We start from the raw sequence: 13230 nt of genomic DNA, 5'->3' as shown, positions 1-13230 counted from the left end.
ATTGAAAGCGGAAATAGTGTATGAGCATGCTGCTGCTGCTAACAACAACATTTTTGTTATTGTTTTTTATTTTGTGTTAGCAAAAGTTATGTACCTGTCACATTGACCCAAGCAAGATTTTTGGAGGGAACCAGGCTATCCGATATCTGAATATTCCATCTGGCACTGTTCCACCATGAATTAATTGCCATGTGCATATTTTAAGGTTCAGTGCTTTCACCTCCAGTTTCCACATGGGACACCCCTATCACTCAAGCTGAAATGTGATATAGGCATGAGACAACATTCTTCCCATTGACGTCTGCCCCTCCTTCACCCTTGCCCCCAAGACTGCCCAGTCAGACTGAGGGAGGGAACTTCTATTGTTACAGCTGCAATAAATCATGAATTCACCTACTGTTTTGCGGTGTCCCTTCCAACCAGCCATGGCCTGGCTTTATCTCCTCCCCCCACAGGTATCCCTTTCCTTCGGGCGACCTCAAAAATGGGACTTTCTGCAATAAGGAAAATGAGAGGGAAATGCACTGGGAAGAGTGGGATAACAACTGAGCAACACAATGCTATATAATCTCACCTCAGCAAATAGGGACAACTGCTTAGAAGCCAGGCTCTGTTCTGGGAAGGGGACCTGAATTTGCTAGTAGGCCACCGAGTCCTACACCAAAATAGGGACACTCTGAAAGCATCCATGGGGAACGCAATTGCTCAGCTGGTCCCTGCAGAAAGCAGGTATGAACTCATCCTCCATGATCTGATAATCATGATGTCAGGTGATTGCCAGGTGGGTTGTCCCATCTATCTGTCAAAGAGGACCCATGGAAATGGAGACAGATAACTATCGAGCCTACTAGGCCAGACACAGCCATTGTAAAACTTTGTGTAAAAGGTTTAGTTGCAAAGCCATGAGGTCCTTCAAAGGAGATGTTAAGAACAAGCTATGTGGCCAGCAGAATGAAATGGTGTGGCTCTTGCTAGACAGCACCACCTCAAGTTGCTGGTGCATAAAACACATCACTGAATGCTTCCCCGCGGGGTGGAGAAATTAGAAATGTAGAACATCAGTCAGAAGGATTCAAATTTAGAATTGCCCCTGCCTGATATGCTGGTTTCCTATGTATAGGCAGGTGTATTTTGTAGCAACCCACCATCCACAGGGTCAAGCATAAACTGTAACTCATGATATTACTGTTTGTGTAGCTCCACTCTTAGTGGGTATGACAACATCTACTTTTTCTCTCTTCACAGATCCTAAATGTATATGAGGTGTAAGAATGGGAAAGAAGACTCTGAGAAAGACAACGCTGCTTAGCTTATTTATTGATAAATCCAATCAAGATGATGCAATGTTTTCTTCAGTTACTAAAGCAGAAAATGCAAGGAGGAAACAATGGGTGGCTTTGTTTGTGGTGATGCTAAAAGGTGAGCAAGGCATGAACTGAGGGTGACATTCTTTAGTAGATATTCTTTAGACATTCACTGCTCCATCGCATGGTCCATATCTAATCAGGGAGAGCCTTCCACGACTTTTGCTGGTGAGAGAAAGAAAAAGCAGAGTGTGAGGGTCCACAAGATGCAAAATTATTAAACAGACGAAATGTACCAGTGAGTAGGATCGACTGAAAAAGAGAGGTCACTTGAAATTGGCAACCATAGGGTGGCACCCAACTAGATAGCTCTACTAGTATAGGCACTTTGGAACTGTGCAATGAAACTTCACCTTATCCTCTCCCGCTACACCATGCACAACTCCTAAATATGTTCTGGTGAGAGAAGAGAATGAGAAGTTCCATTGTGGCAGCCCCAAGTGTTGGTGCTAGCCCAACTGTTTAGTTGGATACTGCCCTAAGTTACATTTCCTGTTGGCAACAACACTGGATGAAATTGCTTCATTCTCCAAGTTTTACGTTACAAAATTATTTGTATAATTGGCGGTTGTTTTGTTCAGGCAAGGACTTCCACTTGTGCCATGGAATTTCCCTTTCCTCTCCTTGTGCCCTCCCACCCGCTCCAAATTTGGTATAGAGAGTTGGAGGAACCCCTACAACAGATGTGGGGTTCCTCATGCCAGAGTGGGGGAGAGAGGGGAAGATCCATTACACAAGCAGAAAACTTGCAGAAACATTGGATCCAGCCCTTTGTAAGGCAGTGTTTCTCTTAAATAGGCTACAAATCCTGCTCATCCTTTTCAGGTTGTTCATCATGGGAAATCTGTACTCACACAACTGCATTGCAGAAGGAGCACTTATTGCCGTATGTTCGGCCATCAGAACCACACATTCGATGTAACTCCGCGGTGCAGAAGTCTGTCGGATAGCCTTGGCAATCAACCTGTAGAGAGCGAGAGAGGAATAGCACATTTTCAAGATTCCTTGCCCACTTAGCATTAAGCTACACAATGACTTCTTTGAGCATTATAAATACAAGCATAGACATAAATACACAGTGATACCCATGATAATTCACCATACCACTATGGTCAAACAACAGACGGTCATTGACAGAGCTAATGTTCTGAGCTCAACATCAAACGAGATCAAAGAAATGGAAGTGGAAACGGAAAATAGACCCAATGTCCACAATTGTCCGACAACTACAGAAACCCCGCAGGAACAAGGTATAACAGAAGAAGAAGGCCAAGAAAGGGAGGGAATTTTAACTTCCCATTCCTCAAAAAAGATCTTAGAGGATCCGCCAATACGCTCTCCTCCGAAAAAAGTGGCAAATGGCTGTATCTATGCAAGACAAAATCATTCTCTGAGCTCAATAACTGAATTAGACTGACTAAACTCTGCAAACTCTGCAAATCAGTCCCAAACTCAAAAACAGACTTTACGCTTGCTGTCCTGGAACATCGCAGGGTGGGGGGGGGAGGCAGAGACCCAGACCTAATGAATTTTCTCAAAGACTTTGAATTAATATTTCTACAAGAAACATGGGCAACTAGAGACATCAAAATCAGTGGATTCACCTCTTATATGATACCTGCACAGAAAACAAATACTAAGGGCTGGCCTAAAGCAGGCTTTTGCTGTCTGATTAAAGACAACCTATGGATTGAAATAAAACAGCTAGAAAAAAGCTCTCCATTTGCACAAGCTTTACTTCTAACTCAAAAAAAGGACATTTTTCTTTTTGTAAATGTCTACGTTCCCCCTACTAAAAGCAATATCTCCAGTGAGAATTGGTCACAATTAACTCTTTATATCGAAAATCTGATTGATACATATCCAAACGCCTCACTAATAATAGTAGGCGATTTACATTCAATGTAAATTAAATTGGAACATTGACAACGATATTGCTTATGCACTGAGAATAGAACGATTCTCCAGAGACAATGTTATAAATAGGGAAGGCTTATGCCTACTTGAGCTATGTAACAACTTTAACCTCCAGATTGTGAATGGTTCAACAAAAGGGGATAGAAGTGGGGAATTCACACATTTTTCCCCCTGAGGATGCAGTGTAATCGATTATATCCTTGTCCCTTATAATATTGTAAATTTGATCACAGATTTCAAAATTGGAATGTGTACTGAAAGCGATCATCAACCTTTATTGCTGTCGATCAACTGAAAGTTGGAAACTAAAATAATTAATTGTAACATCCTAGGACCTTGCCAATATAAACAAATGACCCAATTAAAATGGTCCCAGGAAATGAGTGTCACAGTGGGGCAAAAACTTACAGCTAACTTGAGAAAACAGGTGCTGCTAAATTTAAAGAACACTAATCCCCACAGGAACATTTTGAAAATCTATAATGAAATTTTCCAAATCTTCGCAGAGCTTAACACTCCACCTAAAATCTGGGTACCTAAATACAGCGCTAGCCCTTGGTTTGATGATGAATGCTTTCAACTTAAAAGAAAATTGCGCCGAGCCTTCAAAAATAATCGTACTAAATTAGAACTTTCCTATTTAGATGAAAAAAGAAAATTTCACCATACTCTGGCCGAAAAGAAACAAAAATATGCTACTCAAAAATGGTTACAATTACTAAATTCAATTCAAAGCAAAAACAACAAAGCGTTCTGGATGCTAGTGTATGGAGGTCTGAAAACCGACAATCAATTAATTTTTTCATCAATCACAGAATCTAAATGGTCCCAGTACTTTACATCCGTATTTAATGATCTACACAGTGAATCAAAAGGAAACGAGGTCATAGATAATAAAATCAACAGACTGAAGGAGTGGCCAAGGGTAGAAGAGGAGGAAATCAGGGAGATAGTTAGAAGCTTTAAATCAGGGAAATCACCTGGGCCAGACGGTCTAAGACATACATAGACTGGTGGGCAGAACCCTTAGCTCAATTATTTACTCTCATTGATAAACATGGAATCATGCCTGAAATATGGCTTAGATCAATAATTATTCCAATTTTTAAAAATGGCGATCCAAACAAACCAAAGAACTATAGACCAATAAGCTTATTATCAGTCATAGGAAAAATCTATGCCAAGCACCTCTTATTTAAAATTCTTACCTGGATGAAAAACCTAAATTTACCAGGGAAAGAACAAATAGGCTTCTCTAAAGGTTGCTCTACTTTAGACCATTGCCTTATACTTACACATTTGGTCGAAAAATATAGATCCCAAAAGCAATCTAAGATTTACGCAGCTTTTGTAGATTTTCGTGGTGCCTTTGATTCAGTTGATCGTGCAAAATTGTGGAAGAAACTTGTAGAGCTAAGAATTGATCAACACCAATTGATTTTAATACAAAATTTATATTCTTTCAACATCTGTCAAGTTAAACTCAACATTAAAGGTCACCTCTCGTCTGATATCCCTAATACGAAAGGGGTAAAACAAGGGTGTATTCTTGCCCCCTTTCTATTTAATCTATTTTTATCAGATCTTCCAGAACACCTCCAAAAAATAGAATCACACGCCCCCAAACTCAACCAGAAGCCTGTTCCTCTTTTATTATACGCAGATGACACAGTCCTACTATCATTAACGAGCTTGGGTTTGAAACGTCTTATACTTTCCCTGAGTCTCTACTGTGAAATTAACAAACTTTCCATAAACTACGAGAAGACGAAAATCTTGGTTTTCTCCAAAGGTTGGAAACTAGGGAAATGGAAAATAAGAGAACAAGAAATCCAGCAAGTAAAGATTTGTAGGTATCTGGGAATTTTATTCCAGAGCAATTTAGGGTGGTCAAATTATTGTACAAATGCTATAAAACAGGCAAAGAGTACCTCCTCAGCTGTTGCTCGTTTCTATTATCAGAAAGGAAACCAATTTATCCCTGCGGCCAACCAAATTTTCCAAGCAAAGGTGTTATCCCAGATACTCTATGGGGTCCCAATATGGGTACAAGCATTTAACAGAGATTTAGAAAAAAAATAAAAAAATTCCTTCAGTAGCACCTTAAAGACCAACTAAGTTTTTATTTTGGTATGAGCTTTCGTGTGCATGCACACTTCTTCAGATACAGTGAAATGGAAGTTTCCAGGCACTTATGTAGAGAAGGGGTGGGGAGGGGTGGGGATGGGGATGGGGAGGGGGGATCACTCAGAAGGGTGGTGGAAATGGGTGATTGACTGACTGATAGCTGTTGATGACCGCAAACGACTGCAAATGGTTTTGCATGAAAAAGCAAGGGTTGAGATGGCTGAAGATCGCTTATCATGTATAATGTGATAAGAACCCGATATCTCTGTTCAAACCAGGTCCCTCCATGGTTTTGAGCTTGGTGATAAGTTGCAATTCAGCAACTTCTCTTTCCAGTCTATTTCTGAAATTCTTTTGTAGTAAGACAGCTACTTTGAGATCTTGTATAGAATGTCCTGGGAGATTGAAGTGTTCTCCTACTGGTTTTTCTGTCTTCTGGTTCCTGATGTCAGATTTATGTCCATTTATCCTTTGGCGTAGGGTTTGGCCTGTTTGTCCAATATAGAGAGCTGAAGGGCACTGTTGGCATTTGATGGCATACACAATGTTAGAGGATGAGCAATTAAATAGTCCTGAGATGGTATGTTGGATGTTGTTGGGGCCAGTAATGGTGTTGTCTGGGTGTATGTGGCAGCAAAGTTGGCATCTGGGTTTATTGCAGGCTCTGGTACCAGTGTCCATGTTAAGTCTGGTGGTTGTATTATTGTGGGTGAGGAGTTGTTTAAGATTGGGTGGCTGTCTGTAGGCAATGAAAGGTCTTCCTCCCAGAGCTTGAGAAAGGGAGCGGTCATTGTCCAGGAGAGGCTGTAGATCTCTGATGATGCGTTGTACTGTTTTAGCTTGGGAGCTGTATGTGATGACTAGTGGTGTTCTGTTATTTTCTTTTTTGGGTCTGTCTTGCAGCAGGTTCTCTCTAGGTATCTGTCTGGCTCTGTTGATCTGTTGTTTAACTTCATCAGGTGGATATTTTAGTTCTAAAAAGGTTTGCTGTAGATCTCTTAGGTGAGATTCTCTGTCTGTAGAGTTGGAACAGATGCGGTTGTAACGTAAGGCCTGGCTGTATACGATGGATTGTTTGGTATGTTTGGGATGGTAGCTAGAAGCATGTAGATATGTTTGTCGGTCAGTTGGTTTTCTGTATAAGGTGGTGTCTATACGTCCATCCTGTATTTTTATAGTAGTGTCCAAAAAATGTATTTCTTGCATAGATTGGTTCATTGTTAGGTTGATGGTGGGGTGAAAGTCATTGAATGTCTGGTGGAAGGTTTCCAGGGTCTGTTGTCCATGTGTCCAGATAATAAAAATATCGTCAATGTATCGCAGGTACAGGAGAGGTTTGAGTGGGTAGGAGTTAAGGAAACGTTGTTCTAAATCTGCCATGAAGATGTTGGCATACTGTGGGGCCATGCGGGTGCCCATGGCTGTGCCGCTGATCTGGAGGAACAGGTCATCACCAAATTTGAAGTGGTTGTGGGTAAGGACAAAGTGGCAGAGTTTGGTAGCAAAGTCCGCTGTGGTTTTATCCGGTTTTAACCGGTTTTAACCGGTTTTAACTGGTTTTAACCGCATCTGTTCCAACTCTACAGACAGAGAATCTCACCTAAGAGATCTACAGCAAACCTTTTTAGAACTAAAATATCCACCTGATGAAGTTAAACAACAGATCAACAGAGCCAGACAGATACCTAGAGAGAACCTGCTGCAAGACAGACCCAAAAAAGAAAATAACAGAACACCACTAGTCATCACATACAGCTCCCAAGCTAAAACAGTACAACGCATCATCAGAGATCTACAGCCTCTCCTGGACAATGACCGCTCCCTTTCTCAAGCTCTGGGAGGAAGACCTTTCATTGCCTACAGACAGCCACCCAATCTTAAACAACTCCTCACCCACAATAATACAACCACCAGACTTAACATGGACACTGGTACCAGAGCCTGCAATAAACCCAGATGCCAACTTTGCTGCCACATACACCCAGACAACACCATTACTGGCCCCAACAACATCCAACATACCATCTCAGGAACCTGCTGCAAGACAGACCCAAAAAAGAAAATAACAGAACACCACTAGTCATCACATACAGCTCCCAAGCTAAAACAGTACAACGCATCATCAGAGATCTACAGCCTCTCCTGGACAATGACCGCTCCCTTTCTCAAGCTCTGGGAGGAAGACCTTTCATTGCCTACAGACAGCCACCCAATCTTAAACAACTCCTCACCCACAATAATACAACCACCAGACTTAACATGGACACTGGTACCAGAGCCTGCAATAAACCCAGATGCCAACTTTGCTGCCACATACACCCAGACAACACCATTACTGGCCCCAACAACATCCAACATACCATCTCAGGACTATTTAATTGCTCATCCTCTAACATTGTGTATGCCATCAAATGCCAACAGTGCCCTTCAGCTCTCTATATTGGACAAACAGGCCAAACCCTACGCCAAAGGATAAATGGACATAAATCTGACATCAGGAACCAGAAGACAGAAAAACCAGTAGGAGAACACTTCAATCTCCCAGGACATTCTATACAAGATCTCAAAGTAGCTGTCTTACTACAAAAGAATTTCAGAAATAGACTGGAAAGAGAAGTTGCTGAATTGCAACTTATCACCAAGCTCAAAACCATGGAGGGACCTGGTTTGAACAGAGATATCGGGTTCTTATCACATTATACATGATAAGCGATCTTCAGCCATCTCAACCCTTGCTTTTTCATGCAAAACCATTTGCAGTCGTTTGCGGTCATCAACAGCTATCAGTCAGTCAATCACCCATTTCCACCACCCTTCTGAGTGATCCCCCCTCCCCATCCCCATCCCCACCCCTCCCCACCCCTTCTCTACATAAGTGCCTGGAAACTTCCATTTCACTGTATCTGAAGAAGTGTGCATGCACACGAAAGCTCATACCAAAATAAAAACTTAGTTGGTCTTTAAGGTGCTACTGAAGGAATTTTTTTATTTTACTTCGATCCAGACCAACACGGCTACCTACCTGTAACCAGAGATTTAGAAAAGATTCACTCAAGTTTCCTGAGACGTATCCTTGGACTCCCAACTTCCATTAAATATGAAACAATGTGTGCAGAATTAGGCATACACACAATGGAATATTGGGCTTGGACTATTGCCATAAAATACTGGTTACGATGCCATTTCCGTTGCCCACCATCAAGTCTGCTCTCTGACCTGCTCAAGGATTCTTATAAATCTAGATGGTACCAACTCCTAGAAAACAAAATTAGATCCATAGGCATTGAGCTGGAGCCCTTGTATAATGCAAATGAGCAATATATCTTCCACAATGTCCAAATCAGATTAAAGGATGTTGAAAGACAAAACATTGTGGCAGCTGCAAATAGAGTTTGCTCCCCCATGTTCTATGATTTAAATATCTTAGATAATAGGGTCAACTATATTACAAAGCTAATAATCCCAGCCCAAAGTAGGGCATTTATGCTAGCCCGACTGAATGTATTTCCCTCGGCATTTGTCAGGGGTAGATATCGGAACACTCCCAGAGACAAGAGATACTGTAGATGTTCTCTGAATGTGCCGGATAGTGTAGAGCATATTCTCTTTCATTGTCCACTCCACAGCATGCTGCGTGAACGTGTGTTGTCCCCACTTCTGGGTGCTGGTGGAAATGTTGGATTCTGCCTGTCTGACATTGATCATAAGGTGACTGCGGGAGTAGCTGAGTTTTTTTTGGCAGCAGTGTCTCAAGGAGTAGTTTAGTAGGAAGAAATCTCAGATTTTATTTATATATATATATACATACAATTAGTATATGCAGTTTACTGTTGCCTCTTTGTATGCATTTTAAATACTTTTGTATGGGATTCTTTTTCTTGTGATCCTGTTTGTAAAATGCCTAATAAAGGTTTGATAGTATGACTAGTTTAAAGCCATCAAGCCAAATACTTATCTTTTATTTCCAACCAGAGGATATGTACAATATATGACTGTGCTCTGTTGCAGCTTAAGCTAGTATTTAGTTTTATTATAATTTTTAAATTGTTTCATTGTTTCATGATTTTTTTGCTTGTTTTATGAGCACTGCTCAGAAATGCAAACAATTAAGAGCTGTATAAATGCCTTAAGTAAATGAAATAAATGAATAAACTTTACATTGCTCATTTTATTTATCTGTATCTATTTTTTGTTTATCTGTTTCCAGGGATTGAGAGGGTCTGTTAATTTCAGTTCTCTCCGTTTCTGCTTTCCAATCTTAAAATCAATTCGTGCGTTTTCTCTCTCTTTAGGTTCTCCTGGAAGTTTATTACCATTTTGAGGCAGGTTTCTTCCAATCATTTTTTTTACTATTGTACACATTTTTGCAAGCACTTTCCCTCGGTATAATTCATTTTTTGTATCATTATTTATTCCTTATATTTATATCCCAACTTTTTGCCCCAAAGAGCTCAAGTTCTTCCCCCCTCATTTTAGCCTCACAACAACCAAGGTCACCCTGTGAGCTTCATGGCTGAGCACAGATTTGAATTCTGGTCTCCCAGATAGTAGTCCAACACTCTAAGCACTACACCACACTGGCTCTAATATATTATTTTTTATGCACACTTTCCTTCTAGTATATGCATTTTTGTAAACGTCTGTTGGCTGGAGGAATGCAGTGCAAAATTTGGATATCGTATTTTCCCGTTTATAACACACACACACACACCCCATGTATAAGACGACCCCTATTTTGGGGGACTCAGAATTAAGAAAATGGGGGGAGATTGCCCAAAGTTGTTGACCTTTTTTGGGGGAGGATTGCCCATAGCTGTTGAGCTTTTTTTAGGTGGGATTGCCGAAAATAGCTCACTGCATGACCTACACCGCCAGTCACACGCGTCGCAGAAGCTACCTATCGCCTGTCATCTCGCCGGCAGAATTGCCTGCCCAATTGCCGCAGCAACAGCCAATCAACACCAGCCCTTGCCGCAGCCACCAATAACATGCTGTTGACAATCTCCAGCTCACAGCAACAACCCATCCCATGTCCCCTCCTATGCACTATCCGTGTATGAGACGACCCATACTTAAAAAACAAACAAAAGAAACCCGTCTTATACACGGAAAAGTATGCTATTTGTGAATTTGGAATAATAGCTTTGCTTCAGTTCCCACACCGTATCAGAAAGTGTAATGCTTTAAATGCAAACTGAATAGAGTTTCTCCCCATCTCTGCTCCCGCGTGATACTAACATTGCCACAGCTTAGCCGGATGGGGCAGGGTGATAAGGACCAGCTCACCCTTGAGTCAAGGCAAGATGACCACCTCAGGGGGCAGGTTCCACGGGGACTGCAGATCCAGCCTCTAAGGAGCCGCCAAGGAACAAACCAGCCGCTGCTGCTGTGGCAACGACAGCTGTTTCGTGGGTAGGTGAAGCCGTTTGCAGGGTGTGGTTGCTGTTGTGAGAGCTGGGTGCAGGGTGGGGACCCCAAAGGTGGACAAACTGCCCCAGAAGCAGCACAATGTGTCCTACCCCTTTCCCTAAAAAAAGCTCAACAACTTTCTTTGGGAAGCTCAACCAGTTCCCCCAACTTTTTGTCCGGATTTTTACTTTTTGAAATATGGCAACCCTACTCACGCCCCATACGATGCAGTAGTGCATAACGGACATAGCCAGGATTTATGTTAGTGGCAGCAGGCTTTATGAGCCTCTTGGGTTTGCTGATCAGAAGTTCGGTGTTTCGAATCCCCATGACGGGGTGAGCTCCCGTTGCTCTGTCCCAGCTCCTGCCAACCTAGCAGTTCAAAAGCATGCCAGTGCAAGGAGATAAATAGGCACATCTGCGGTGTGAAGGTAAACGGCATTTCCGTGCTTTCTGCTTTCTGTCACAGTGTTCTGTTGTGCTAGAAGCAGTTTAGTCATGCTGGCCACATGACCCGGAAAGCTGTCTGTGGACAAACGCCAGCTCCCTCGGCCTGAAAGCAAGATGAGCGCCGAAAACCCATAGTCACCATTGACTGGACTTTACTGTCCAGGGGTCCTTTACCCTTTACCTTTTTACCTATGTTAGTGAGGGGAGAACTGAGCTATCTACGACGTGATTGGTCGGTTAGTTAGGTCTTTTTATTTATTTACTTGATTTAGAGGGTGGACAGCTGCCCCCTCCTGTCCCGCCTTGGCTACACCCATGGAGTGCATAGTTATTATAGCTAAGTAGTAGCTAGTAGCCACTGGGAGTTTTATCTTTCATGAATTTTATTTAATGCTCTTTTAAAACCACCTATGCTGGTGGCTATAACTATCGTTTGTTGGATTCAATTCCATAGTTCAACCACTGAAGAACCCCTTTCTTTTGTCTCTCCCGAATCTTCAAAAATTCAGCTTCTCTGTATGCCCCAAGTTCTAGTGTTATGGAGAGAAAACATTTATCTATTCACTTCTCCCACACCCTGCATTATTTGATACACCTCCATCATGTCCCCTCTTTCTCATCATTTTTCCAAACTAAAAAGTTCCATATATTGTATCCTTTGCTCATAGTAGAGTTGCTCTGACCGCTTTTGAGCCACAGTTCTTACTTAATGCATTTCATTCCCATTTCTAAGCCAATTATTTATCCCTGTTCCATTCAGGAGCACATTTCCTTCATGGAAATGAATATGCTGGTGAGACAGGACCACAACTTTACATTTGCCCCCTGTAACCCTCTCAGATTCAACAGCGCTGCGCTGCACGAAATAGTTTAATCCTAAACTTTGTTTTCATTGTTCTTTACCTACTATTGCGTGCTTTAATTCTCATCTACAGCTACATGATATTAATTGTGTGATCAGAAGAAATAGCTGGCTCTTACCTGTAGTTCGGGTCTGCTTTCTTCAACGACAGTATCTAGAACCAAAACAACAATTTTAAAAGCTGTAAAGCAAAGCCACCTGTTGAAAGGCAGTCCATTGGGGGGCATTTTATTCACCACTGAAAAATGAGGTGCATTTCGTCTTACCTTTCCTTTACTATTTTGATATGGAATATACCAAATAACATAACTGATTAATAGTTGAAGTGAAAATGAACAAATAAATTAAGATTCCTTATCTGGTTGACAACACAATTGAAACCCCCCCTCCCAATTTTTTGTTCAAATCCCATCGGTTTGCAACACAATCCTGTTGAACTTTCTCTTGTGGATGCTTAGAACTGCACATAAGTTCTGCTTTCATGTGTTATTGCAGCCCTGTAGAGGCCATCAAAAATTTGTGTGTGGTGGCTCCTGGAGTCCTTAATGCTTGCAAGCTATTCATCATGTGGATTGGCATGGAGAGTACCGGGTAATAGTGCCAGGTACCGCCAGGAATTTGATGTGCTGTCATTGAGCCTCTCCATGTGGCAGAGTAAATTCTACACGTTAAGCATTTGTATTCCCTGTGGTTCTTACATCCAACTCGTGGAATCAGTTCTGATTAATTGGATTGCGTACCTTTCTGAGATGTGAGTGCATAATGCGACACAAATTTTTTACCTTGGCAGTAAGATAGGTGACTCGATAGGTGACTCAGTGTCAGAATGAGGAGCAAAAAACCCAATGTCTTCATGATGAGTCTTGATCTCGCACCTCCAAGCAGACTTTTCTCAGATTCCACTGGCAGAGGAAAGATCGAATATGAGGTCTCTCTATATCCCCTTTCCAAACAATATCTACATATGGAAATTTGATACTGCTGTGAGGAGGTGGAGCACATTCAAAGGTTCCTTATCTGTGAAGGGGCAACTAGCTTGTTATCAGAGAGTAAGTAAATTATCTTGTTGCCTTTGATCTCGTTGCCTTGGCTGTATGCCAC

General features: G+C 41.7%; 1 protein-coding gene across 1 annotated transcript; it reads right to left on the bottom strand.

Moving 5' to 3' along the window:
- Positions 1-1294: 1294 nt before the first annotated feature.
- Positions 1295-13079, bottom strand: LOC118080475 (ovomucoid-like). The gene is made up of 4 exons (XM_060271620.1): positions 12912-13079; positions 12249-12283; positions 2219-2328; positions 1295-1529 (listed from the first exon to the last, which is right to left on the bottom strand). The coding sequence occupies exons 1-4, from the start codon at positions 12982-12984 to the stop codon at positions 1466-1468; spliced, it is 282 nt and encodes a 93-aa protein (XP_060127603.1). The 5' UTR covers positions 12985-13079; the 3' UTR covers positions 1295-1465.
- Positions 13080-13230: the final 151 nt, after the last annotated feature.

This window comes from Zootoca vivipara, chromosome 2 (assembly GCF_963506605.1).
Source record: "Zootoca vivipara chromosome 2, rZooViv1.1, whole genome shotgun sequence".
Taxonomy (NCBI): Eukaryota; Metazoa; Chordata; class Lepidosauria; order Squamata; family Lacertidae; genus Zootoca; species Zootoca vivipara.
This window is presented reverse-complemented; position numbering and strand designations above follow the sequence as displayed.